Genomic DNA, 27935 nt, shown 5'->3' on the forward strand with positions numbered 1-27935 from the left:
GGGTGTCCAAAGTGCGGCCCGGGGACCATTTCCGGACTACAGCTTGTTCTTATTTGCACTCAGCATATTAATCAGACATTATTTGATGTTTTAGCAGCTTTAATGTACAAAATGTATCATCCTTTAATTTCTCTGTGAATAAAGCAACCTATTGGCCTAAAAAATATGTGCATGTGTGGCAAAATATAATGTGGATGCAGTAGTTTTTACATTTTTGAATGAGTAGTTCAATACAGACGCCCTCTTAAATACCGGTACACCTATATCATCTAAAGAGGGTCAATTAAAAAATGCTATTTAGGCTTTATTGGACGTACAGAACACAAGAACAAATATTACATTTAGGATTGTACGGTATGCCGGTAATAGTATAGTAACGCGATACTAATTAATCATTTTTGGTACTATACCGCTTCTGAAAAGTACCGATATCAAGTACAGGAGCGTATCTAGTCGACACTACTATGATTATGTTATTGGTTTTCTTTTTATGTTTATTATGTTTATAAACTCAGGAAATACGTCCCTGGACACATGAGGACTTTGAATATGACCAATGTATGATCCTGTAACGACTTGGTATCGGATTGATACCCAAATTTGTGGTATCATCCAAAACTAATGTAAAGTATCAAACAACAGAAGAATAAGTGATTATTACACTTTAACAGAAGTGTAGATAGAACATGTTAAGAGAGAAAGTAAGCAGATATTAACAGTAAATGAACAAGTAGATTAATTATTCATTGTCTACCACTTGTCCTTAATAATATTAACAAAATAAAAAGAATGATAAATGACACAAAATGTTACTGCATATGTCAGCAGCTAAATTAGGAGCCTTTGTTTGCTTACTAATAAAAGACAAGTTGTCTTGTATGTTCACTATTTTATTTAAGGACAAACTTGCAATAAGAAAGATGTGTTTAATGTACCCTAAGATTTGTTGTTAAAATAAAGCCAACAATGTAATTTTTTGTGGTCCCCTTTATTTAGAAAAGTATCTAAATTATTTGGGTACCGGTACCAAAATATTGGTATCGGGACAACCCTAACTACATTGTTTATTTTCCTTCAGAAGCATTTTTTATATATAAAAAAAATGCAGTTTATCACATGGTTTAAATCACCTTCAAGGGTAGCATACTGAAAAGCATGCAGGGGTCATTTTCTTATTTTGTAAAATGAAATGCTAAAAATAGACATATATATTTAAAGATAGACAGAATATGTATGAAAGCCACAGAAAGTAAAAAATAACCAATTACAAATAAAACCTGTCATGATCCGTGGTCCGGATCATGTTTTGTTTAGTTATGTTCTGTTACTTTTGGACTTCTTTAGTTCCCGTTTGCAATTCCTTGTTTGTTTTGTCACCATGGCGACTCATTGTGTTCACCTGTCTCTGATTAGTGCTCGCCCGCTCACTTGCTTCCCGAGCACTAATCAGAGGCATCATTTAAGCTGGTCTTTTGGGTCACTCGTCGTGTCTTCATTATTTGTTTCCCGCTACTGTCACGTAAGATTTGTGAGTTCATGTTTCCAGTGCTAAGTTTTGCTTGTCTCCTAGCCTATTCTAAGTCCTAGTTTCACGTGCGTTAGGCACGCTTGCCTTTTTGTGGTTGTTTCTGTATGTTGGTAGTTTGAATGATTTACGAAGAATAAATCAAAGCCTACCTTCACGCTGTCGTCCGGAGCCGTCCGTTCTGCATCTTGGAAGAACAACCGCGCAGCAAGCTGCAAACCCGATCGTGACAGAATGAAGCCAGCTGTCACTTTTCCCGCAACTGACCACGAGGAGATGGGGACGCGCTGGCGAAGACGGACGCCAGCCAGAAAGGCTTCTTTTCGCCGTCGTTCCCCCAAACTCCTCCTCCGGACAGCAAGACGCCACAAGCAGCCCAGCCTTCCTCGCCGCCGATGTTTGGTAATACCCTCACTCATTTTGCCAAGCAGTTCACTGATTGGGCTGTCAGTCAGCTGGAGACCCGCGCGGATGACGTCACCCCGTCCACTGGTGATGACGTCAGAGACGAAGATTTTTTTTTTTTAATTCTGTTAACTCTTTCTGTCAGCCGCCTCCAAAAGACTTCATTCCAAAAATAAAATATTATCAGGACATTTTTTTGCAATTTAGGTCTAGTCAATCCCAGTCACCTGATTTTCGGACTCCGCCCCTAAGGACTCAAGCCACGCCCACGTCAGTGACGTTTTCCTCTCGTCCTCTCAAACAACCTCAGGTGGGGGGTGGGAGAAGACTTTCTGGACAATTTAAAGGGGAGGAGTCTACCCCCCTCCTGACCTCCCGCCACCCACCCATAAAGACTGTTCCAGACCGCAAGGAGCGCGTCTGGTATCCGCCCCTTGAGGGGGCTGGGACCGGGAGCTGTGCTGGTGGGGTGGCTCAGCTGCGCCCAGCCAGGAAGCAACCTCCAGCCCGGCTGCCACCACCAGTCTTTCGGACGGCCAAGCCTCAACCTCCGGCCCGGCCGCCACTACCAGTCTTTTGGCCTGCCAAGCCGCTACCTCCGGCCCGTCCACCACCACCAGTCCATCGGCATGCCAAGCCGCAACCCCCAGCTAGGCCACCTCGGCCAAGCTCATGGCTAACCTCAGCCCGGGTGGGCCTGCAGACGCCACCATCATCTCCGGTGGGCCTGCAGACGCCATCCTCTTCAGCACCTGAACTTCCTGCTCCTCGGCTAGCACCAGTTCCTGTTCCTGCTCCTCGGCTAGCATCTGCTCCAGTTCCTGCTCCTCGGCTAGCTCCTGTTCCTGCTACTCGGCTAGCCTCTGCTCCAGTTCCTGCTCCTCGGCTAGCTCCTGTTCCTGCTCCTCGGCTAGCATCTACTCCAGTTCCTGCTCCTCGGCTAGCTCCTGTTCCTGCTCCTCGGCTAGCATCTGCTCCAGTTCCTGCTCCTCGGCTAGCTCCTGTTCCTGCTCCTCGGCTAGCATCTGCTCCTCGGCTAGCATCTGCTCCAGTTCCTGCTCCTCGGCTAGCATCTGCTCCAGTTCCTGCTTCTCGGCGGGCACCAGTTCCTGCACCTCGGTGGGCACCAGTTCCTGCACCTCGGCGGGCACCAGTTCCTGCACCTCGGCGGGCACCAGTTCCTGCACATCGGCTGACACCAGTTCCTGCACCTCGGCTGACACCAGTTCCTGCACCTCGGCTGGCACCAGTTCCTGCACCTCGGCTGGCACCAGTTCCTGCACCTCGGCTGGCACCAGTTCCTGCACCTCGGCTGGCACCAGTTCCTGTTGCTGCTACCACGCGTGACTCGTCTGCTGCTACCACGCGTGACTCGTCTGCTGCTACCACGCCTGACTTGTCTGCTGCTACCACGCCTGACTCGTCTGCTGCTTCCACGCCTGCCACGACGACGACGCGTGCAGCTTCCACGCCTGCCACAACGACGCCGATGCGCCCACCTCCCCGTCGACCACGGATGTGGCCGCTCCCTGGTCGTCCGCCACGCCAAGTGCACCCGCCTCGCCAAGTGCAGCTACGTTCAACGCGTTGCCGCCACCTGACTCTCCCTCGCTGGTTGCGGGGACACTTGGTCTGGCGATCCACCGCCATGTCCCCCTCCCGCCCTCCCATGACTCTCGATTCTGCCTTGTTTTTTGTTTTAGTGTTTTGGACATCTGGAATCTGTCTTTAAGGGGGGTCTCTGTCATGATCCGTGGTCCGGATCATGTTTTGTTTAGTTATGTTCTGTTAGTTTTGGACTTATTTAGTTCTTGTTTGCGATTCCTTGTTTGTTTTGTCACCATGGCGACTCATTGTGTTCACCTGTCTCTGATTAGTGCTCGCCCGCTCACCTGCTTCCCGAGCACTAATCAGAGGCATTATTTAAGCTGGTCTTTCCGGTCACTCGTCGTGGCTTCATTATTTGCTTCCCGCTACTGTCACGTAAGATTTGTGAGTTCATGTTTCCAGTGCTAAGTTCTGCTTGTCTCCTAGCCTATGCTAAGTCCTAGTTTCACATGCGTTAGGCACGCTTGCCTTTTTGTTGTTGTTTCTGTATGTTGGTAATTTGAATGATTTACGAAGAATAAATCAAAGCCTACCTTCACGCTGTCGTCCGGAGATGTCCATTCTGCATCTTGGAAGAACAACCGCGCAGCAAGCTGCATACCCAATCGTGACAAAACCTGCAGCTAAAATCAAATTAATACATAAAAACGTGGATTAAAAAGACAGGAAAAATAAATAAATAAAATGGAATTAATAACAAAAACTAAGCTAAAACGAAATAAAATACTATATGAGTAAGGATTAAAATGACAACTTAAAGTGCCAAAGGCCGAAGAAAAGATGTGTTTTAAAAGATCTTTTAAAAACAGACAGTGAAGCTTTGCGTTACAGGTGACAAAGCATATTATTATTTATTAGTATCAAAATGTCATTGTCTTTTTGCTGTTTTTTTCCTACATTTTTACTTTCTTTGTTTGATTTAATTTCGACAATATGCTGCAGACCAACAGAACCCGAGCTGCTTGCCACCAAGGCCTCCGGACCACACTTTGGACACCAATTATTGATATCATGTGACATCATGATTAAATATACAAAATCAATACAGCCAAATAGATATTTCAAAAATATTTTACTACTTTTTTTAGATATTGTTTCACTGATATCTATAACCTCCCATTAAATCCAATAGCTATGGTTCCATGCAGTTGTACTGTATTACTGTACATCGAGAACATAAACTAGTTGTAGTCTATATCTGTCTTTGCTTCCTGTGTGATTCCTCCTCTTGACAACAATACAGTCTGTCTCAACACCTGATTGAATGACTTCCTGTCACCTCTATGAATAGCAGCCCAGATTAGGCCTGGACAAGTCGCTACATGGGATCGCATCATCTACTGGACCAGCGTGGGACATATGTCACAGGTCTTTCTTTGTTAACCCTCCCAAAAAAGAGGTTAACGCGCAGAGGGGAAGAGGAGAGCGCTTCAAGCCATTGAGAAATGTGCTATTGATTGAGAAAGAGCAGTTTAGGCTGGTGATTCACGGCTTGACTTGGCAAAGCCTGTGTGCGCTAACTCATTCCCTGTCCCCGCTACAGTATATTTTCTTAATTGCATCATAAATTGTGGACTAAACATTGCGTGGGATTTGTTGACCGTGTTTGGATCATCCTCTCACCCATAGGGGAAAACAAGGGGTCAAAATGTGCCATCGAACCAATTCATTTGGGTTTATAATTGGGGGAGGGGAGAGAATAACAAGGGGTTACAGGGACAATTATGACTTTATTATTATTAAACATACATTTTGTATTCATACTTTATCATTCTATTATCTATTACCTGTTTACTCTGTTTTTTCTGCTATTGCCACTGTTCTGTGTACCTGTACAATATATAGTGTTGCTGCTACTGGAACCTGTCATTTCACCCAAGTTATATCTAATCTAATTTACAGTTGTAAGTGGTAATAAATGAAAGAAACCTCAATTATTGACTGAGACTTTTATTAACGTTTACAAATTGGCTAAACATATATATTTTGAATGAATAAAACCACATTTTGTCCCAAAAAGTACAGCACATGCATTGACTTAAGACAAACACTGCTGCCCTCTTGTGGTGCACTTTAATACAGCCTATGTTTGAACAGAGCGTTTCTACTGCCTTTTTAAAAAGACTGACATATTTTTGGTGAAGGCAAAGGTGTAAAGTAATACAACGATTGAACCGTACCCAATGTAAATTATTTTTGTTTTATTCAACATATGGTCAAATTGAAGTAAAATACACAACTGTGCAATTAACAGTGCAATACGTGTTCATAACATGGTCACTAGTGCATAGTTTCTCGTTATATTCTTATTTTTACTGTTATATTTGTATTCTTATTGTTGCCTTTTATTTTTATTCTTATTGTTATATTTTCTATTTTATTTCCATTTATACCCCCATTATTTATTTTTTACTTTTTAAATTCGATCTCAATTCTGTACACTGCTACTGGAATTTTAATTTTCCTGAGGGAACGCTCCTGAATCAATCAATAAAGTTCTATCTATCTATCTACATAACTATATGTACTAGTGCGATGGCCTAAAAGTCCAAAACACTAATATTTCATAAAACAATTTACAATTTCAGAAAACACAAAAACAATAGACAAAACATTACAATTGTTTAAAAATAAACAAAAACAAAAAAAACATGGAATTTCATTAACCGGAAAACGAATGTCCTAAAATCCTAGATTGACAGTTACGTTAGCCAATCGTTTTGTTCATGTCTGCAGAGCCCCAAATGAGGAAGGAAAGACACAGCGGATATGAACAAAATGATTGGCTGACTTAGTTGTCATTTTTGGATTCGGGACATTCCTTTTCCGGTTTATAAAAATGTAAGTAGTTTCGGCTTTTGTTTTTGTGTTTACTGAAGTTGTACAGTCTTTTGTCTTTTGTTTTCTGAAATTGTAAAGTCGTTCGGTTTTGTTCATTTGTTTTTGTGGTTTATGTCATTGTAATTTGTTTCATGAAATGTTAAAGGGTTTTGCACTTGCAGGCCACCGTACACCAGGGTGTAGTTACACATAACACCAAAGGAGGCAGTGTGCCACCTTTTACTCTGTCACGCAAGTAAACAAGGTGAAGAAGACGTAGCAGTACATGAGAGTCGAATCCGAAAGGTCGCTGCCACTTCTTCGGGAATAGTTTTGTTTTTGTTTTTAAGCTCGACGTTGAAGGGGACAAAGTACTCATCCGCGTTCAAGGAGCGGTAGGATATATTCAGAAGAGGCAACGATTTGGCGGTGGATGAATTGACACTTGACAGGCAGCCTACGCACTTGCTTCCTGTTAGTGAGGTGATATTATGTCCAAATGTCCTACTTTGTTTCCAACATAGCGTAATGGAGGACTGAACAAGAGTATACGTTTTAAGTTGGGTCTCCGTTCTATCCGTGTGTCTTTTCTACATGCCTCCCGTGACAGTATGTCACTGAGCTCGGCCGGATGGACCGCCAGTCTCTCGGCAGAGCAGCGCGCGCCTCCGCCTGTGCGGAATATTGGAGCTCGGCAGCAGTCAGAACCGAACTATCAAACCGTCCTCATGTCGGTTAGGGTGTCGTTGTGCCATTCCGGTATTCGGCCTCTACGTCTTCCGGGAGCAGGTGGTAGTGAGTCACTTCGCCTACAGCTCAGTATGGACGCGGGGAAGTCCGGGGAATTCCGCCTGTCTCTTCAGGACTGCAGCAGTCGGGACGGTGGGAGCGTGGTGAGTTCGCGGGCATGCATCACAGTAGGACTTTAGCGTTTTTTGTCGTGGTGTGCTTTTGTTCGTATTGTTTGAATTTGTTTATTTAAAGGACAATGTGCAATAACACCAAGATGTTAAAAGTACCAATGATTGTCACACACACACTAGGTGTGGTGAAATGTGTGCTCTGCATTTGACCCATCCCCTTGTTCACCCCATGGGAGGTGAGGGGAGCAGTGGGCAACAGCGGTGGCCGCGCTCGGGAATCATTTTTGGTGATTCAACCCCCAATTCCAACCCTTGATGCTGAGCGCTAAACAGGGAAGTAATGGGTGCCATTTTTATAGTTTTTGGTATGACTCGGCTGGAGTTTGAACTCACAACCTACCGATCTCAGGGCGGACACTCTAACCCAGGGGTCGGGAACCTTTCTGGCCTAGAGAGCCATGAAAGGCAAATATTTTAAAATGTATTTCCGTGAGAGCCATACAATATTTTTTTAACAGTGAATACAACTAAATGCGTGCATTTTTAAGTAAGACCAGCATTTTTAGAGTATAGTAAGTCTGTTATTCTTTTTAATAACATTGTTATTATGAAGCTAACCAATGTTAAATAAAATGCTTCTTACCATTAATACGACTTCTTCAATAAGTGCGGTAGAAAACGGATGGGTGGATTGAAATGCATGAGAATGTTTTGTATTTTGAACGTTATTTTTAACACTGTGATTACCAATGTCAGCTAAGATTTATCTGAGAGCCAGATGCAGTCATCAAAAGAGCCACATCTGGCTCGAGAGCCATAGGTTCCCTACCCCTGCGGTCTAACCACTGAAAAGATGGCTTCACCAGATTTAGCACCATGCTAATTTCCATCTGTCGTTCTTTAATGGTGCCATTAACATCCACAATAAAAAATACACAGGATTGAAAATACACAACGATATTAAAATTACATAATGATAGACAATTTAAAATACAAGAACAATACATAAAGTGTATGTGAATTACAAATCAGTGGGCAATCAAGTTACAGTATTTTAGCAGCTTCATTTAAAGTGCAGAAAAACATGCACCTGGGGATAGATTGATTGACAACACTAAATTGGCCCTCGTGAGTGAATGTGAGTGTGAATGTTGTCTGTCTATCTGTGTTGGCCCTGTGATGAGGTGGCGCCTTGTCCAGGGTGTACCCCGCCTTCGGCCCGAATGCAGCTGATATAGGCTTCAGCAACCCCCCGTGACCCTGAAATGGACAAGCGGTAGAAAATGGATGGATGGAAGTATATATAGTGCAGCAGTTTTTATCAAAGTCCACATACAGTGCAGTAGCCATCTGATGATACCCATCAGGGTGTCATTCGATAGCTATATACCCCATTGATACTGCATACATAAAAAAGTTTGCGATGTTACAAGATTGGAATGGTACTCAGAGATTTTGAGTTTTTACCATTGGTTATGACATCTGGAATGCGCCATGTGGATTGTGCTCAAACTTTTTTTTCACAGAAGTTTATTTCAACAACAATCTTGTGGCGCTAGTGAGTAATTGTTAAGGTAGGAATCTTAGCTTGGCTGAAGGAAGACTGCTCTTTAGATAGAATATATAGGATGCCTTTTATTGTCACTATACACAGGTACAATGAGATCAAATAGATAGGAAGAAAAGAAAGAAAAATAGTGCAAAAGGAGGTAAGGTGCACAGTCCAGTCCTGAGAACGAATGTTCAGAATGTGTTGTTTACAGGAATAAATATACTATATACATATATACAGAAGCATTCAGATTGTGAGTGGAAAGTAAAAATTGCACACAGAGAGGTGCTAAACTATAAAATCAGTGCCTATGAGAGTTCACCGTGGTTATGGCTTTAGGGAAAAAACTGTTATTGAGTCTGTTTGTCTTAGACCTGATGACCCTGTGGCGCCTTTTTGAGGGCAGCAGGTCAAACAGGTCAGAGCCAGGGTGGGCGCTTTCCTTGATAATGTTTGTAGCTCTGCTGAGGCAGCGGAAGGTGTAAATGTCTATCAGAGAGGGGAGAGGGCAGCCGATGATCCGCTGTGCTGCCTTTACCACTCTCTGGAACCTCTCCCTGTCTGCAGCGGTGCAGCTGCTGTACCATGCTGTGATGCAGTGTCAGCAGGCTCTCAATGGATGAGCGGTAGAAGTGCTTTAATGCTCTTTAATGATAGTATAGTAGAGGCTTGATCAAACCGTAAAGCAGGTCACTACACAGGACGCCACCCACAGTTATAGTGTCAGAGATGGAAGTGATAAAAAGGAAACATGTAACAAGATAAGTACACACATAAAAACAAGGGAACACACCAAACTTGACAAGAAAGCCTTAACAAAGCAACTATGAAAGTAAAAAACCAGGGGTCTTCAGCTCTTTCCAGGCCAAGGACCCCCAAACTGGCAGAGAGACGGAGCAAGGACCCATTACTTACATATCCTGTATATAATTGTATTTTAGACTAAAACTGTCCTAAAGGCACCTTTATATTATTGTTCAATAATAAGACATCAGTACCACTGTAGTGTTTTTAAAAATTTGCTACAAACATTTTTTGTCTCCCAAGTTTTGAACTGAACTCAGGCTGAGTAGACCTGTCTTAGGTGTTGTCGAGCAAGTATTTTTACATTCCAATGGACTGTGATAACAAATCATACATGACTACGCGATGTTGAGTTTAGTTTTTTTTAGATGATACTTGAGCTCTGACACGCACAACATTTTGTCATACTTAAAATAGGTGTGTGCTTGGGTGTGATCCCAATTCCCTTACCAGTGAGTGATACTGCTATCTGAGAGCTACATGAAACAATATTAGATCAGTCATTTTATTCTCTCTCTCTGTCCTTAGACTATCGCCGAGTACGATCTGAGATCCGTTAACTATGAGGTGAAAACACCAAAATGCCACGAGCTGAGTCTGGCAGCACCCCCGCATGACCGCATCAATTTCAACTTTAGTTGCGAGCAGGAGGCCCAGCAGTGGGCCACTGTGATGATGACATCACTAAGAGAAGCACACAGAGGTCAGTCACACACCGCCCCCTCCACCTTCTTTCGATTTGTATCAGACTTCAGACTATATCTGAAGTATATCAGATTTATATCACGCGCTTAATTTTTTTTTTTTTCTCCTCTAAGCATCTCCTGCTGAAGATATTCCAGAGTGCTCCCAGCTCCAGGATGCTTCAGCTTTGCAACACTTGGGTTTGTACCTATCACTTACCTCACATTTGATACACTTATTAGATCTAGAAAGTAACAGATCACCTCTTTACTCATTTGTCATTCATCCATTGAATCATTGTTAGCCCCCTGTCCCCGTAGTGGCTGTTTGGAGGTATGCCAACATCCTCCATACACATTTGCCTGGTTTCTCTCCTAAGTGGGCCGTTCTGTGTTTTGCCTGTGCACGTTTTGGTGTGCGTTTATCCATCTGTAGAAGACACGTGCATGGAGCTGACCCGAGCTATCGAGGCCGGCGACATGAAGGCGGCCTCCATCTTTGCTGCCACGCTTTGTCACCAACATGTCGCTCTAAAGATCCAGCCCTCTGCACGACAATGTGGAGATGCCGACATCAGGTAGCTAGTTTGTTTACACTCCTCTATGTAAATATTATTGGTTTAGGGGTGTCCCAATAGGAATATAGGTAATATATATATTAGGGCTGTCAAAATAAAAATTATTCGATATGATATCAAATTAAAATATTTAATCAGGATTAATTGCATTTTGTTCATAGTTAACTCAAAATTAATCGCGATTAACCGCAGATAGGTATAATTTTTCAGCATTAATAAGTGTACCCAAGACTAGGGATGATGTTCGAAATCGGTTCTCCCGGTTGTTCGATAAGAAAAGAACCGATTCCATGGACTTTAATCCCCTTTTGAGAACCAGTTCCCGTTATCGAGGCCACTATAGTAAAGAAAAAGAGTTGGTTCTTTATTCGAATCCCTGGGAACGAATCCCTTCCCACATACAGGAATTGCCCTGTGGAACCTGCAATGTTATGCCCATTTGATTGTAGACTCTTACTGACACCTTGTGGCGATATGAAAATACTACGCGTCATTAGTTTGGGCACTTCCGGGTTGAGACATTTGAGAAGTAGACAAGTTGTGTTAGCTCTTACAAGCCTTGGAAAATATATGTCTGTAAGTAAACTGTTTAACTTGTTTATGTAACTCAAATATAAGGTGGAAAGTGGTTAAGTTTGATACTAAGATGTTTATTGAAAAACGATTTTTTTGTGCACTGTTTCAATGGATGTTTTGAGGACTTAAAATGGCTGCCAGTCGTATATTTCCACCATCGAAATAGTTTCAACACTCAGAAGTATTTGTTTGATGATAGCACTGTATATTTGTGTGAAGCTAATATTTACATATTGTGTATTACATTTCAGTATGTTAATTGAATCACATAGCTTATACATTTGTCATTGTGTGTATTTCAGTTAAAAAATAAAATAAAAAAAAACAGTCCAGTGCAAGACAAAAGTAAAGATAGGAAAAGACAAAGCAAGATCAACAACAATAAAGAGCCTAAATGGAATAATCTGCTTTGGATTGTTTGTTAGTTGTCTGCCAAGCTGTATAACCTCAACACGTATAGTGAGGGCAGAACAGGCAATATGCAATTATTGCCAGGCTTCGCTCTCATGTAACGGGGGAAGAATTGTTGATTGATGACTGTGGTGTTCTTAGTGTCATAGTGTGTGTAGTTAGTATGTTCCAATAGCAGCAGAAGTGCACTTTTTGGAGAGCTGTATTATTTTCAGTTTTGTGCCCAAGGGACTGATTTTATTTAACACTATATTATTATTTATACACCTATAGTGATCACAGAGACAGGTTGTTTTTGTGTTACTGTATATATTTGTTTTTCTGAAAAATCCCACTTAATATACTTTGGGTAACAACAGTCAATATTTTTTTTATTTTTTTTTAGGGGTCGTAACAGTCAATATTTATTTATTTATATTATTTTATTTTTTTCTTATAAAATAAAAGTGAGCTTCTGTTAAACCAAATATTGTGTTTTTTTCCATATACAACCTATCTGGATTCGATAAGAGAATCGATAAGGAATCGGTTCGATAAGAGGATTCGATAATGGGCTCAAACTCGATAATTTCTTATCAAACATCATCCCTACCCAAGACAGATCATTTTCGGGGGGGGGGCTATCCCAGCTGTAATCTGTGATATTTCTACCTGAATAAATGCGTTTGATATTCTGTACATTACATGTTGTACAAGTACAAGTTTTTCCAAATAATTCCCTTAACGATTTCGGCGGGCAGGGATGACGACATCACACAACTTGCGTAGTGACGTCAGACAGCAACATGGTGCCCACGGCGGCAAAACGCTCAAGTCTTTTTTACAAGATATTATCACAGCTCGATTTGTAATAATTGCAAGGCAGCTATTTCATAAAGAGGACATGCGAGTATTATGCTGAAACATTTGAACATACAGAATGCTGTAACTATAAATCAATGTCGCATTTTTTGAACCGCGCTGACCCCATACCAAGCAGCAGCAGTCATCTGCCGGAATTACAACAGGTACTAACAAAAACCTGTCTATAATGTTTCCGCGATTATTTGTAAAATTTAATTGACTGCCTTCTAATTTAGTTGAGTCTCACGAGAGACAGATTCTGACTGCCTCTGAGGCGGGTAGTACTCCAGTTCACATCTGCCGCTAGACGAATGTCACGGAGCAGCAACTAAGTTTGTGGTTAAAAGCTTGCAACCATTTTCCACAGTAGACGCTCCTTTTTTTCGGTAGGTGAATTTTCAATTGTAGTCAGAGAAAAGTTGCATTTTTTCCTTCAACCAGATTTTCACTCAGTCATTATATTATACAGGTGAAACTCAAAAAAATGAACATGTAAATGTTTATTCATGTCAACAATCCAACTTCAAATGTGAAACTAACCTTTGATATTAATTAATTACATGGTAAGTAAAATATATCAAGACTTTATTTATTATGATTTTGATAATCATGGCCTAGTGTTTAAAACCCCACATTTTCTGAGATTGTCAATTCAAAGTTTTTATAAGATATGAGCCATAATCATCAAAATGATATCAAAAGAAGGCTTGTCATATCTCACTTTGCATGTAATGAGTTAACATCACATGTTACTAAATGTTATTCTTGAGCAGTGTTGGGACTAACGCGTTACAAAGTAACGCGTTACTGTAACGCCGTTAGTTTCGGCGGTAACTAGTAATCTAACGCGTTATTTTTTATTTTCAGTAACTCAGTTACCGTTACTACATGATGCGTTACTGCGTTATTTTACGTTACTTTTTATGTAGTATAAAGTGTGTTTTATCAGAGCGCTGCTCTGTCATCGTTCTGATTCTTCTTGTGTCAAGCCGGAGAAGAGAGAGAGACATGCGCTCTGTGTGGGTGTGTGAGTGTGGGGAGGGAGGGAGGAGAGGGGGGCGTGTCTGATCATGAGTTTGTTAACATGGAGATATTTTCACTACTTTTCTTTTGTCGAGCACAAAGAAAAGAACATTTTAGTTAAATGTAAATTGTGCTTTGGATCAAAGATCCCATCTACTGCCCAAAACAGCAATTCAAATCTGCTGAAACAAGCTACATAAGCAACATGCTTCGACGAAGCTAGTAAAGAGAGACAGAGACTCCAATGACACTTTACCTCCACCACCACTTAAGGATTAACTCTGCCTCTGCTCATTCACCGCTGAAGGTACACACACTCTGTCAATCAATGTTCCCTCTAATTGTTCATGTGTGTGAGCAAACGCAAAAAGTCCCTGAGCATTGAGTGGAGCCCATGTGAGCAACTTTAGACGTGCACACTGTGGCTACACCAGCAGCACACCTGTCCCAAACCTGACTAAATAACAAGTTCAATCTCCATCCATCCATCCATTTCTACCGCTTGTCCCTTTCGGGGTCGCTGGAGCCTATCTCAGCTGCATTCGGGCGGAAGGCAGGGTACACCCTGGACAAGTCCCCACCTCATCACAGGGCCAACACAGATAGACAGACAACATTCTCTTATTATTATAATCAAATGACAGCAGTCATTTCCATTTATAATATAAGTGTTTAGGCCCACTTACAATGACAATAACAACAAATATTGTTTTTCATGAACTGTGTACTTGTATTGTTTGTCTGGGTGGAGGTCCTGCTTTGGAAATAATTGGTACCCCTTTCAGACATTGCATTTAGTTCCCATTAAAACATTCACATGTTGCACAATGAGATGTAAGCAGGGGATCATGTGTACATTCCTGCAACTTCCTGTTTGTAAAAAATATATTTTTATTAGTATTTATTTAATATACTAACAGCATTTAATGATTAATATTTATAAATTAAGATTCCTAATAAATGACACTAGAATAAGCACACATTTGATTGGTAAATCATAGTGTAACGACCTGGAATTACACTTTATGTGTGGTGTTGGAGTTGTCCGACTTTTTGTGTGGCTGTAAACGCATCACTGGCTCAGTGCCATATGTGCAAGTGTTGGCGCACGTGAGAAAGAGCGAGCGGCAGCTGTTGATAAAACAAAGTTACTTTTGGTCTGGTTTGTACTGCAGAAAATGACCACTTTTGCTAGATATCATTTTTTTACTAATGTTTTGGTGATGTGTTTATGGCCGACAATAAAGAGTTTTGCTCAGTAAAGTGATGGATGGAATTCATGTCCTCAAAGCGTCTCGACAGACGTTACAATATTTGAACAATGATGACGAAAACGGTTTTCTCTGTCGTGTCCGTGTCGTGTCGAAAATTGTTATGCGCTTATTTTTTTATTTGATTTTGTGCGTGGCATAGATTTGCCGTGCGCAGAGGACGCTTGAGCAGTGCACAATTGCACAGGCGTGCTCCTGAGAGGGAACGTTGCTGTCAATTCTCTTATATACTCTTTCATTCTAGACTTCTAGAGTGTTTGATTATCACATCACTCTAAATGTATAGACTATAAAGTTCACAAACATAAAGAGGGATGCTAGTGGGCCAGGCCAATTTTTCCTTATCTCTAAACTAAAACTGGGGAAATGTGGAGTGTCTTCTGGGCTTCAGACATGATTTTGTATCAGAATTACTTGAGGAAGAAAATGCCTGGTTAGGCTTTGTGTATGTAGTGTGTGCCTTTCTTGGTTTACATCTATGCTGTTATTATGCTGTTTGTTACTTATGTACGTTATGTTGCAGCTATTTAAAATAGTTTTGTCAATTTGTTCTGGCCAGAAACAAATTGGTCTTTGTAACATATCTTTGTCTTTGTGTGTTGTATGTAGACCACATTGCTTAGCAGAGTTCAGTGATGCAAATGCATGTCAAGTTGATCAACAGATTGTATTATTCTCCAGTGCAATAACAGTACTGAAATGAAGGCTAAAAGGGCATTAATGGGAGCTTTTAAAAAAAAAAAAAAAAAGACAAAAAGAAGTAACTAAATAGTTACTTTTCACAGTAACGCATTACTTTTTGGTGTAAGTAACTGAGTTAGTAACTGAGTTACTTTTGAAATGAAGTAACTAGTAACTGTAACTAGTTACTGCTTTTCAGTAACTAACCCAACACTGTTCTTGAGTAAATTCCACTTATTAATTTTGTTAAATTCTACAGAAGAATATATATTTCTTATATTCATTTTTTTTTTTTAAAGTACCTTTTGTTTCTATGCTATGTATTTGCCTCCTAAGACTTCACTGTTGACTTTGTAAGGTCATGTTACCTCTAAACTACACAAAATTGATGCTAATCCACCTTTTTGCTCTCCTTTTTTCAAACTAAAAAACAATAAGAGAACCGATAAAGAACTGAATCATTAGGCAGAATCGAAAGTGGAATCAGAACCAGAAAAATCTTATCACTTCCCATCCTTAATTCTAATACATTTCAACCTTTCAGTCTGTATCTGTAATATGCAACTATAATTATTTGATACTTGTTTATATTGACAATTGTTGTGTTTTAGACTGCAATATTGTTCGATTTAGGGACTCTTTATTACGTATATTTAGCTTGTGTGCTTAGCTGTTGTGTAGCTGACAACTCCTACTGTAATAGCTTACAGCCTACCATGTTTACATTTTGTAAAGGACTTGACTAAAATAGAAGAGGAGAACAACCTTGTGAGCTTATTGGGGGATATTTAGATGTTAACTGGCCTGTCCAGCTTAGCACTAGTAAACAAGCTGCATGACTGCTTGTATCCGAGTGCTTACATCTGAGTTTTTAAAATACAAGCTGATATAATCCGATACTTGTTTTTTGTTGATACTGGACAAACATCAGTATCAGTTTATTACTAGTAAAATTTGCTGCCATCTTGTGACCATATGGTGATACTACAATGACAACTTCCAGCCACAAGCCGCAAATAATGTTGTTGATAGTTTTTCACTTCTGCATCGTTCCGTCGTCTACTTAGTGCATTTGTGTTTATATTTGTAAGTGTTTGTACCTCTGAAATTGGATGTCATTAAGGTTGTTGCACCATACAATTGCATTTTCTACAATGTCTTTGCTTGACAGATTGTCTGTTATAGTTGAAGATTCTTCTTCGTCGTGTTGCGTCACCATGAAAGTTTGTCCTTCTATGACCACTGCAGCCTTAAAACAACAGGTCAGTCTCTTATCTTTGTGTTTGCGCCACTTGTTGCCACCTCTTTACAGTTGTGAGTGTTTATCCTCCTTAGATGTTCCTAGAGTATGGCTTTCACCCGCGGGTGCAGCGCTGGGTGATCGGCCAGTGCCTGTGCGCCAACCATCGCTCCCTGGCTTCGTATGGCGTTCGCCAGGACGGTGACACGGCATTTGTGTACATCGTCTCAGCCCGACACGCTCGCCTGACCCTCCAAGATCAGGAAAGTGCTCTCCTTGCCAGCTCTCCTCCTTCTTTCACTTCCCTCCCTCACGCTACTCCAAACAGCACGTCGGCACAAGAAAAGAGACCTTACAACACTTTGCCCACACATAACCACACTATTGGTGAGTGGCACCATTGAATTTGAATGTAGGACTTGCAGATGAAGTGTGTTTTTGTGACATGTTACATTTATTTCTGCAAAGAATCCCAGAAAGAAATCCCCAGTGAGGTCAAACATGTCTCCAATGAGGAGTTTTGTCAACTACATGAAGCACTGAAACCAAACTCAACCTCTTCTCAGGTACTAGCCACAACATTAAGTATAGCCACACACTCTGAAGTAATACACTAGAAGAGCTGTATTTGCAAAGAAAACATTTTTCATAGACTACAGGGGCTTTTTTTTAGCTATACCTGTGGCACAAAATACAGCAGTGACCTGAGTATAGGACGCTAATTTTATTCTAGAAAAAAAACGTCCCAAATAGTTGTTTTATATTTACAGTAGGGATGGTGCCGGTCTATCAGCCACTGATCAGTATCGGCCGATTTTCTTGAAAAAATATGTGATCACCATTGCTGATTATTACCTTTTAAATGCCTATCACGTAAGTTGTTACCCTAATATTGTACTTATTTCTAGTACCACCGGCTGACAAGCCAGCAGCTAATTGTTTATCTGCTTACATAGTTTGTAGTCGCTCCTCGAAATTAATGATAATCACCTACCTTACGGAAAATAAACAGCGTTTCTTAATATCTTAGGTATCATTATCATTCATTAGAACAAGGTTAAACATGTTTGAGAGGGAGAAGGCATGCTGATAGCTAAGCTAACTGCTAAGATAGCTAGAAAAAAACTGAAGAAATAAGTACAACATTTATTATGGGTCCCCTTTAAGTGTGGAGGGTGTTTATTAGAGGAGGCATTTTTTTGTCTACTATGTTACCTATTGTTTACGTTTCTGTGAGTGTGAGAATGCTATTGACCCTGCAGTGTCAAAGACAGTCAATGACTGACAAGATTTCATTCCGCTATAGGTAGCTCTAAAGATTATATTTATCATATTTTATTCAGGACTAAATTTAAAAAATGTGTCAAAGGTGATTCAATTTACCAAATGGTTTGGTGTCAATAGGTTATCCTTAAAGGGGAACTGCACTATTTTTTAATTTTTGCCTATCATTCACAATCATTATGAAAGACATGACAATGGATGCATTTTGTTAAATGCATTCTAAATATTAAATAAATGCAATCAAAAGTCCACTTACAATGGGGATTTTGGGAGCTGCTCAATTCTGCCTATTAAGCCCTTAAAAACAGCCAAACACCTCCATTAGGGTGTTATATACATGATGTAAGTGTAAATGTAATATAGTAATAGGCACATTTATAATAGTATTGAATATTTATGTATTTAGTTCATTTTAGGCATACGCAGTGCAATAACTAAAAAAAACGCATCATCGCGATGTTTGCGTTTATTTTTCTTCATCACTGATTATTACTCACTGCAGATTTCATGAGAGCCACCAAACATAATGAAACATCACATACTGTATAAGGTCTGCTGTCATTAGGATGCAGACTGCTGGGATGTTCATATATTTTCTTTTTGATGAACGTTTCATAATCCTTGTGAAGAAACGGGGTGGGGGTGGGAGTGCATGGGGGACCAAGCATCTTTTCATGTCATTCTTACCATTTCCAGGCCCTAAATGGCTGTCAAACTGTACCAACTTGTCGGAGTATGTCCTCAGTCATCTACTTTTCAAGTGAAAGGCATGATTTATGATCTACAATAAACTTCCAAGGAGCAGGGAAGCGAGGAAACAGCTGACCACTTAATGTAAACACAGGGACACAGGGTAGTGATCAAATTGCCGCTTTAGTTTGTCTGCGTTATTGCTTATAATAGCAATATCACTAATACTTGGGTAATATTCAAGTCACAAAATGTAAATGGAGTATTTTTGGCGCTTTTTGAATGGTTATTCATTGGATTTTATCTGCAAAATAGAGGATCTCCCATTGGCTCGGCTGTAAGCGGCCTTTTATTTACCTTTTATTGAATATTTACAATGCATTAAAAAAAATCCATCCGTCGTCATGTCTTTCATAATGATTATTAAGGATAGGAAAAAGTACAGTTCCCCTTGAAGAACTTGTAAAACTAAGTTTTGTACAAACATTTTGTATTGCTACTTCACTTATGCTAAAGGAATCGTTAAATAAAAATGTATTGTATATTTTGTATAATTCACTAATTTGTCCATATCTCACATATATATTTACATGTATACAGGGAACCCTTAACCCCAATATTTAAACAGTTAAACTTATAATTATAACCTAAAAGGAACTGTAATTTATTACAAATTAGAGCAGCAACAATGGGAAGATGCATCTCAATCAAAGGTGTTAGTTCATGGAACAGACTTGACAGTGGTACAAAACAATGTCATTCTGTATTTAAAAAATATGTAAAATCATGATGAAAACATGTGACTTTGGGTAAACTGATGTATTTGCGGGATGTTTTTGGCTTAAATAGTCTACTGGGTTGACTAGCTAATATTGTGTTTTACTTTTTTTTCATTCGTGATGTATTTTAATATCGTATCAATTATTGGATGGAACTCTCACCAGTGTTTTTAACAATCATTTGCTGCAAAAATGTGAGTCTCTCAATAGCTTTTTGAACTGAACTGCCAGTTGAATAGCCCAAATGATGAAAAAGAGAAGACCTAAAATGGAACCTTGAGGAACACCACTAGTATAACTAATGAAGTTGAACAAATGACTACTGACTGCATCTGAAGTAAACAAGCAACACTTTGTTTACATGAATCACATTATGAAAATCACATTATGAAAAATAATTGTAACTGCCAAAATGGAGAAGACTTAAAGGGGAGCCTTGAGGAATGCCTTAGTTATATAAATCACAAGTTTGGATCCCAGTGTTCTATTTTTGCTTGCAGGGTTGAAATGTCAATTCAAGAATCTGCCAATTAGTTTACAGTGGTCCAAGTTCCTCCATACAACAGGAGCAGTTTGGTGTTTGTCTCCCATGTTTTGAACTGAACTCAGGCCACCAGTTGAATAGCCATGAAATAGATAGAACAAATATAAAAAATAAAACTGCACTTCTCCTTTAGGGTTGGTCGTGCCCTTCTTGCACTTTCATCAACAAACCGACGTGGCCAGGCTGCGAGATATGCAGTGCGGACCGCCCTGATAGTTACGTCGTTCCAGGCGGTTACCAGCCGGACGCAGTGGAACTCCGACGGCTCCAGCAGGAAAAGGAGGCCATTCGACAGTACAAGCAAGTAGGAAAACACACTAGAGCTACCAACATCTTCCCTCCACCAACAACTTGTCTTGGCAAATAGCACAAATGTAAAAATACATTGTTTTTAGACACAATTTGCATGTTTTTATTTTTTTGCGCACCATATAACAACAACACTTTTTATCAAGTACCGATTTGGCGGCAGTATCTGTTAAAATGTAAACGATACCCATCCTGAGCTGTGCGCGTGCTCCCCCTGTACATTTAGGGGGACACACAGCCGCAGCAGGAAGTGGCGACAAAACCTCAGCGCTGATTCTCTTCTCTTCTGTCTCTGTTTTTCTAAAGGAGAAGGAGAGAAGAGAGGAACTGAGGAGTGCAGGCGCTCAAAACGTACTGCTCTTTAACCTGGACCTGGACGACTAAACACAAATAACTACGCGCCATATTTACTATTTATTATTGTTGGATCGATCATTTTATTAATATTATTGTTATTAAGGGTAATACATATATAATATAACAACTGTTGCTGTGTCAGCATTGTCGCAGTACACTTATGTAAGAGGGCGGCGGATTGGTGGTGTTGATACCAGAGTTAGTATCACTATATAATCAATACAAGAGTAATTAGATTGATATTTTTATTTGCTCAATTATTTTGTTGTTGTTTTTGTGCATGTTTACAAACTCAGGGAATAATTCCTTGAACACAGGAGGACTTTGATGGCAAAAAACTAAAGATTTAAAGGGGTCATATGATTTATTTTCTACATTTAAAATAAGTCCTTGGGGTCTACATAACATATAATGGTGGTTCTTTGGTCAAAATGTTACATGGATTATGTTTTTCAGACCATCTTCAAGGTTTTTTCTGTCCATCTTTTTAGGATGCGCCGTTTTGTGTGTCTTATTTCCATGTCTTCTCCCCGTCAGCCATGTTGTGGTTTTTAGCGCTTCTGTATGGAGTCTACTGACAGATATAATTTAGAACTATACACTATTTTGTATTAGAAATGGCAACATCAGAGGATGCATTTGCATGTATGAGCCAGTCTGCCCCTACAGCGTCAGACTACAAAGCAAAGCTCTTCGGATAAAACTTTACCATGTATGGAGATATCCGCTGACAACACCTATGTGGAAAAACGTCACAACTGAGGCAAATTCCAAATGGAATGAAGGCAAAATTGTTTTTTTTAAATATCCCCGCCATGCCTCCATGGTTTGAATTCACATTTTCGGGACTTATGCAGATACCAAATACACAAAAACAGGTACCAGTAGGTAAGAAAAGTTGGTTTTGCATGATAGTTCCCTTTAAATGAGTAAGAGATAGTAGCTTTTGCCTATGTTTAGTTATTGTGTACTATTGACTTTGTTTTGCTCAAACAATTTATATAATACAAAAGACCAAGGAACTGGTTTAAATATTGTTGATTTTGTTAAACTGTCAGTAGCACTCAACATAAATAAATGGAAAAATTCACATTTAATGTGATCGGTATTGGTATAGGCCAATGTCACTCAGCAGTATGAATCCCTGATCGGAACATCCCTAATTATTATTTTATTTTCTATTGTTTGTCCATAGAATTAGGAAGGAAGGATACTTCATTGTCATTGCACAAGTACAAAATTGTTTTTATTTTCAGTACAGACCCGTTCAAGAGGAGACATCTATTATGGAGTAAAAAAAAAAGTATAGAGGGCTCAATGTGGTGCCAGGAAAAAAACTATGGCCTCGATCAACAAATTACAACCAAGAAACCACAACACAAGACTTGCAACGGGGGCGGGGGGTTATGATGCTGCAGCCCTTCTGGCGTGGCTCCAGCTATCTGTCAATTAATGAATGAATGGTCTGAAATGGTCAACTATGAAAATAAATGTGTTGTCTTGGCCTTGCTGTCAAAATGTCCTGTGTATATATATATATATATATATATATATATATATATATATATATACACAAACAGGACCCAGGTATTTCTTACTGTCTTACATTTTTTGTAACATATAAGCACTTTTGAAGCCATTAATCATTTGAATGTACAGGATTAGCCCCCTGTTAATGTTTGCACTGTCTCATTGTACAGAAACCAACCAAAATAATGATAATAAAAATATGTATGCTGTATCTATATCTTGGGCCTTTGTGTCTGAGTATGCCTTGTTGTGTTGATGTAATGCACACGGCGAATGAAATGACTTTGTCTCAGGTGAGAGAAGAAGAGCGCAGGGATAATTTTGCCCAGCTGCTAAGGATGGACAACCAGGATTTGGTGCCAAATCCCGAGCCTTTGGACTGCAGGATTTGCTATGTGGAGCTAAAGCCAGGAGAGGGCGCCGTACTCAGGGACTGCCTCCACTGCTTCTGCAAGTAAGAGTTTATGGTTCAAGGTTTTTTTGAGATCCAAAACAAGAAGGCTTGACAAAGATAATGCTCACTTCAAAGAAATTAGACATTTAATGTGTGTATGTTTACCTAGGAAATGTTTGCGCTCAGTCATCATGTTGAGCGAGGAGCCAGAAGTACCCTGTCCCTACAGAGATGACACATATGCCTGTGCATGCTCCCTGCAGGAGAGGGAGATCAAAGCTGTGAGTAACACCAACAAGCACATCACATATACATATACATAGTTACAATATGGTGCCAATTTCACGTTTCAACATGTTCGAAAGAAATAAGAAGAGGCAGAACTTATTTAATCCTACCCCTTTTCCTTTGTGTAGCAATTGCTAACACATTTGTACCTTCACTTCTGCACAAATAATCAATACATTTCTTATGAATAAATAGTTAAGTTGTAATCCACATAATGAGGTAAATTAGATTCTCATTTTTCAGTAAAGTTGCAGATTTTTTATCAGGATTCTTCTTCTTTGTACTTGGTAAACACTTTGAATTTGAACAGTTTCTTCAACTAGACCATATTAGTACTCTGTTTGCTTACCCCATTCCATCATTTAATTCCACATACTGATATGCTAAAGGTTTTAACTGTTGTGTGTGTTTACAAATGTTTTAAGTTTATTTTTCTTCATAGGGTTTGTTTTTCCTCTTTTGTTGAGGATAATTGCTGTACATTCCTGGGTAGAAGGTTATAGTTTGCGTATACATCATTTTAGCTGTTTGTAAATACTCCAAATCATTGAATTTCAATAATTTTGATTCAATAAATAAAGGGTTTGAATTTTCTCTATAGCCAACATTATGTATAATTCCAACTGACCTCTTTTACAACACAGTTAATGAAGCCTACTTTTGTAGTTATTTCCCCATACTTCTACACAATAAGTCAGATATAGTAACACGAGCAAGCAGTAGAGAATATCGAGTGATTTTTGATTATTTAGCTTTGTTCATTAAAGTATTTTGCCACCTTATGTTTTATAAGGGGGGCGGCGTGGCGAAGTTGGGAGAGTGGCCGTGCCAGCAATCTGAGGGTTACTGGTTCAATCCCCACCTTCTACCATCTTAGTCACGTCCGTTGTGTCCTTGAGCAAGACACTTCACCCTTGCTCCTGATGGGCCTGGTTAGCGCCGTGCATGGCAGCTCCCGCCATCAGTGTGTGAATGTGTGTGTGTGTGTGTGAATGTGGAAATAGTGTCAAAGCGCTTTGAGTTCCTTAAAACATTTAGAAAAGCGCTACACAAGTACAACCCATTTACCATTTTATATCAATTTACCGGTAGATCTACATTCATATCCTCATCTATGGCCATGAGCTTTGGAGTATGACCGAAAGGACAAGATCACGGGTACAAGCGGCTGAAATTAGTTTCCTCCGTTGGATGGCGGGTGTCTTGCTTAGAGAGAGGGTGAGAAGCTCTTGTCATTCGGAAGGAGCTCAAAGTAAAGCCGCTGCTCTTCCACATGAGAGGAGCTCATGTTATATATGGGTCCTGGAGACACCAGTGGTTCGGGCATCTGGTCAGGATGCTCCCCGGACACCTCTGTTTAGGGCTCGTCTGGCCGGTTGAAGGCCACCGGGAAGACTAAAGACATTTTGGGGAGACCATGTCTCCCGGCTGTGGTCTTTTATTAGTTTTGTTGTAGTTCTATCCTCTTATTGCTAGGAGAGCTGATTGTACCCACCTGCTTTTGTGTGGTGATTGTCTCAATTAACCGGAGCATCTTTATATGCCAGTTTTGCCGTCCAGTTGGTGCAGGACCATTGTTAGACTTAAGCTACTGTTAACGTTTCTTGCTTGATTTATGCTACTGTTTGCTTTGCATGTTTGATTTGCTATTACTTTTCAGCAGCACAACTCCTTGTCTTTTCATCTTGTTTATAGAACAAAATACTTTTCTTACCTCCTGCTTCCACACGGTGGGATCACCAACCTCCTTCCAATTCGTAACACATCTATTTATTAATTTCTTTTGTTACAATTTGTATTAGGTCCTGTGTGTTCTCTCTTGAACAAAATGTGGCCGTGTCGTCTGCAAATAGTACTTCCTTGAAGTCCTTTGTAACTATACAAATGTCATTTTGTATTGCGACTAAACAAATTTGGTCCCAGGATTAATCCCTGGGTTATGCCGCAAGGTACAGTATATTGAGAGCTGTTGATTTGTATTTGCTTAGCTTCACATATTGCTCCCTGTTGGTTAAGTAGCTTCTTACCCAGTTCAAGACCAACTCTAAGGACCAAGACTGTTCACTGTTGCATCTTCTCATGATTTCCTTCCTCTTCCCGCTCTTTGGAAGTTGGTTTCACGAGAAGAGTATCAGCGCTGGCTGCAAAGAAGTTTGTCTGTGGCCGAGTCGCGATGTGAGGGCAGCTACCACTGTGCCACCGCAGACTGCCCTGGCTGGTGCGAGTACGAGGACACGGTCAACGTATACCAATGTCCTGTCTGCAAGAAGAAAAACTGCCTCATTTGCAAGGTATCAATTTAACACACCTTGTGATGCGCAGTTGATTACCATAGAATGTCCAACACAAATAATATTAAAATATTGCCTTTGCCAGGCTATTCATGAGGGGATGAACTGCAAGCAATACCAGGATGATCTCGCAGCCCGTGCTGTCAATGACTCGGCTGCACGAAGGACAACACAACTACTTCAGGTATGTCAGCTACTGTATATTCATGTAGTGTTTCTATAGATGTGATACATTCTTACTATTACACCACAAGACCCTGGTTGCGTCTGGGGAGGCAATGCACTGTCCCCAGTGTGGCATCATTGTGCAAAAGAGAGACGGGTGTGATTGGCTGCGCTGTACTGTCTGTCACACGGAAATCTGCTGGGTCACCAGAGGTCCCCGCTGGGGGCCAAAGGTAGGTTTTCCTGACATTAAGTTCTGTGTTTTTGTTTACTTAGTTGTAGACATTGGATTGTTAGAACTCTATTAAATTAGTTAAAGGGGATCTGCACTTTTTGGGGGGAATTTTGCCTATTGTTCACAAACCTCATGAGAAACAAGGTTTTTTTTGCATTGACATAAAAATCACCTCCTTTTAGGTAGCCAGAAATACAGCTAATGGGAGCAATCAATTAACAATACTTAATTTTACGTTCCGTAACCTGTATAATAACCAAGTTGTAGCGACATTGTTTTTGTAAGAGCGAACACTGAGGAACTCTCTTTCCATCATAGTAACACATCGACGTGCTACGGTATCAGCCGTGAAAGCTAGCTATGGCAAGAGATAAGCTAGCTTCTATGTTGGCACGAATCGCGTTTGAGTTTGTAATGCACAACACTACGATAAGACACAAATCTGTACTGACTGAAAAACATGAACAATCATATTACAGTATCTGTAAAGTATTAGCCCACATTTCATGTTTTGTTTGTACACAGCTAGCCAGACAGCATATGCACTGTAGTTGTAATAACACGCATGGCGTGATGCGTGTATCATGATCAATATAAAATGTGACTCACTCGATGGATAGTTTACCGTTTGGTCCAGCTGCCTGAGGACGTTTTTTCTGGTGTATTTGGGGTAAGCACGCCATTTATGTCAAAATAGCTTGTCTCCACATTTGCCGCTTCTTGTCATGCCGACTTCACTCTCTCGGCTTCCATTTGCTCCCAACGTTTCACCATCTTCTTCGTGCTCACTTCTAGAAGCAGCAGTTCATCCTCCGTATATTCAGCTTCAAAAAGATAAGGTTGTTAATCCTTATTTGTCCAAAAATAGTCGTCTTTGTTGTTTGTTACCCAGTCTGCAATGATAAGAACACACTCACGTGTTTGTTTCCGGAAGTAGGAACACACATGATGCCAGATATCAGAAGTGCTCTGCTGTGGAAACGGAAATCAATGCGCGGAAGAAGTCAGTCCTGGAAATTATTAAAATGATCAAAATGGTAAACATTGAACATATTACATATTGTTATGAACGTGTCTGTTACTACATTATACACTGTATATGGACTTGCATGGTGTATATCAAATGTTGATGGAGGGTTTTGAAGTTGTTTTAGAGGGCTTTGAAGGCTACAACGGTGTGACTCCCAGTAGCTGCATCTTTCAACTGTTTTTTATCATCTTTAAAATCCTAATAAAAAAAGATATGTGTGTTCTTGTCTCTCATAATGATTGTGAACAATAGGCAAAATTCCAAAAAAGTGCAGTTCCCCTTTAATGCTGACATAGGACTTAACTAAAAACAAAAACAATTTCAACATGGTCATTGTTATATATATTTAAGGGTCCTGGAGACACCAGTGGAGGATGCCGCTGCAATGTGAATCATCAGAAATGTCATCAGAAGTGTCAAAACTGTCACTAGAGACTCTCGGATGGCCTTGGAACAATGACATGATTAAAGAGTATACAAAGAACAATAGCCAAAAACGGAGGTAAATGCATACAGTACATTACATTTTTCTTCCTTTTGACACAATCATAATTATTTTGGTCACATACGGTGCCTTGGAAATGATTCCCTATGCAAATGTAGCCCTGTAGATGTTTAACTTATTATACCAGGATGCAGTACTTTAAACCACAGTGGCCTTTTTCACGAAAACTGAACTTAATGTCCTTTTTGCATAGATAAAGACTTGATTATCGTACATATTTTTGTATGATTTTTGAATGGAAACAGGTTAACTATTATTTGCATTTGAGATATAGGTAGTGTTAGAGTATACTTTTCTCATGTGCACTCACTGTATTACATAATGTTAACCCCTTCCAAATCGTATTTATATTGTCATTTTAAATGGATCTTTTATTCATGTATCCACTGATAACATTTTTAATGCATGGTGTGGACTGTAATAATGTAAACATTAGGTACTGTCAAGAAATGCACTCTGGGTAAGGATCAAATGTTTTTCCCTTAAAGATATAACTGATAAGCCATGAAAAAATGCTGTCTTAATTTATATTGAAATGGCATCAATGTGAAATGTACTGATGTGCCTTAATGCTCATTAAATAACCTTTAAACTGGGTCACTTTTATTATTTGTCAGCAAAAAGTTGCGTGTGTTGCGCAATACTGTCGTT

General features: G+C 40.0%; 1 protein-coding gene across 5 annotated transcripts; it reads left to right on the plus strand.

Moving 5' to 3' along the window:
* The first annotated feature begins 6596 nt into the window (after window positions 1-6596).
* On the plus strand, window positions 6597-27879 carry shrprbck1r (sharpin and rbck1 related). 5 transcript variants are annotated; one of them, XM_061965570.2, is made up of 16 exons: window positions 6597-6841; window positions 6969-7251; window positions 10106-10280; window positions 10396-10461; window positions 10697-10838; window positions 16815-16905; window positions 16979-17270; window positions 17352-17449; window positions 20314-20484; window positions 20796-20840; window positions 22670-22830; window positions 22940-23051; window positions 25170-25349; window positions 25435-25533; window positions 25604-25747; window positions 27131-27879. In XM_061965570.2, exons 2-16 carry the CDS (start codon window positions 6970-6972, stop codon window positions 27209-27211), a joined length of 2139 nt encoding a protein of 712 aa, XP_061821554.1. In that variant the 5' UTR covers window positions 6597-6841; window position 6969; the 3' UTR covers window positions 27212-27879. The 5 variants fall into 5 exon arrangements, with proteins under 5 accessions (XP_061821554.1, XP_061821555.1, XP_061821556.1 ...); XM_061965571.2 differs by having other exon boundaries at window positions 6597-6832; XM_061965573.2 differs by lacking the exon at window positions 6969-7251 and having other exon boundaries at window positions 6599-6841.
* Window positions 27880-27935: the final 56 nt, after the last annotated feature.

Source organism: Nerophis lumbriciformis, linkage group LG07, assembly GCF_033978685.3.
Source record: "Nerophis lumbriciformis linkage group LG07, RoL_Nlum_v2.1, whole genome shotgun sequence".
NCBI classification, from domain to species: domain Eukaryota; kingdom Metazoa; phylum Chordata; class Actinopteri; order Syngnathiformes; family Syngnathidae; genus Nerophis; species Nerophis lumbriciformis.

Coding starts and splice junctions, on each gene's coding strand:
- shrprbck1r (XM_061965570.2), top strand. CDS start 6,970: ATGTCACTGAGCTCGGCCGGATGGACCGCCAGTCTCTCGGCAGAGCAG. Junction 20,841..22,669: donor GGAGTGCAGGCGCTCAAAAC/GTACTGCTCTTT, acceptor ACTTTGTCTCAG/GTGAGAGAAGAAGAGCGCAG. Junction 25,534..25,603: donor GGACAACACAACTACTTCAG/GTATGTCAGCTA, acceptor TTACACCACAAG/ACCCTGGTTGCGTCTGGGGA.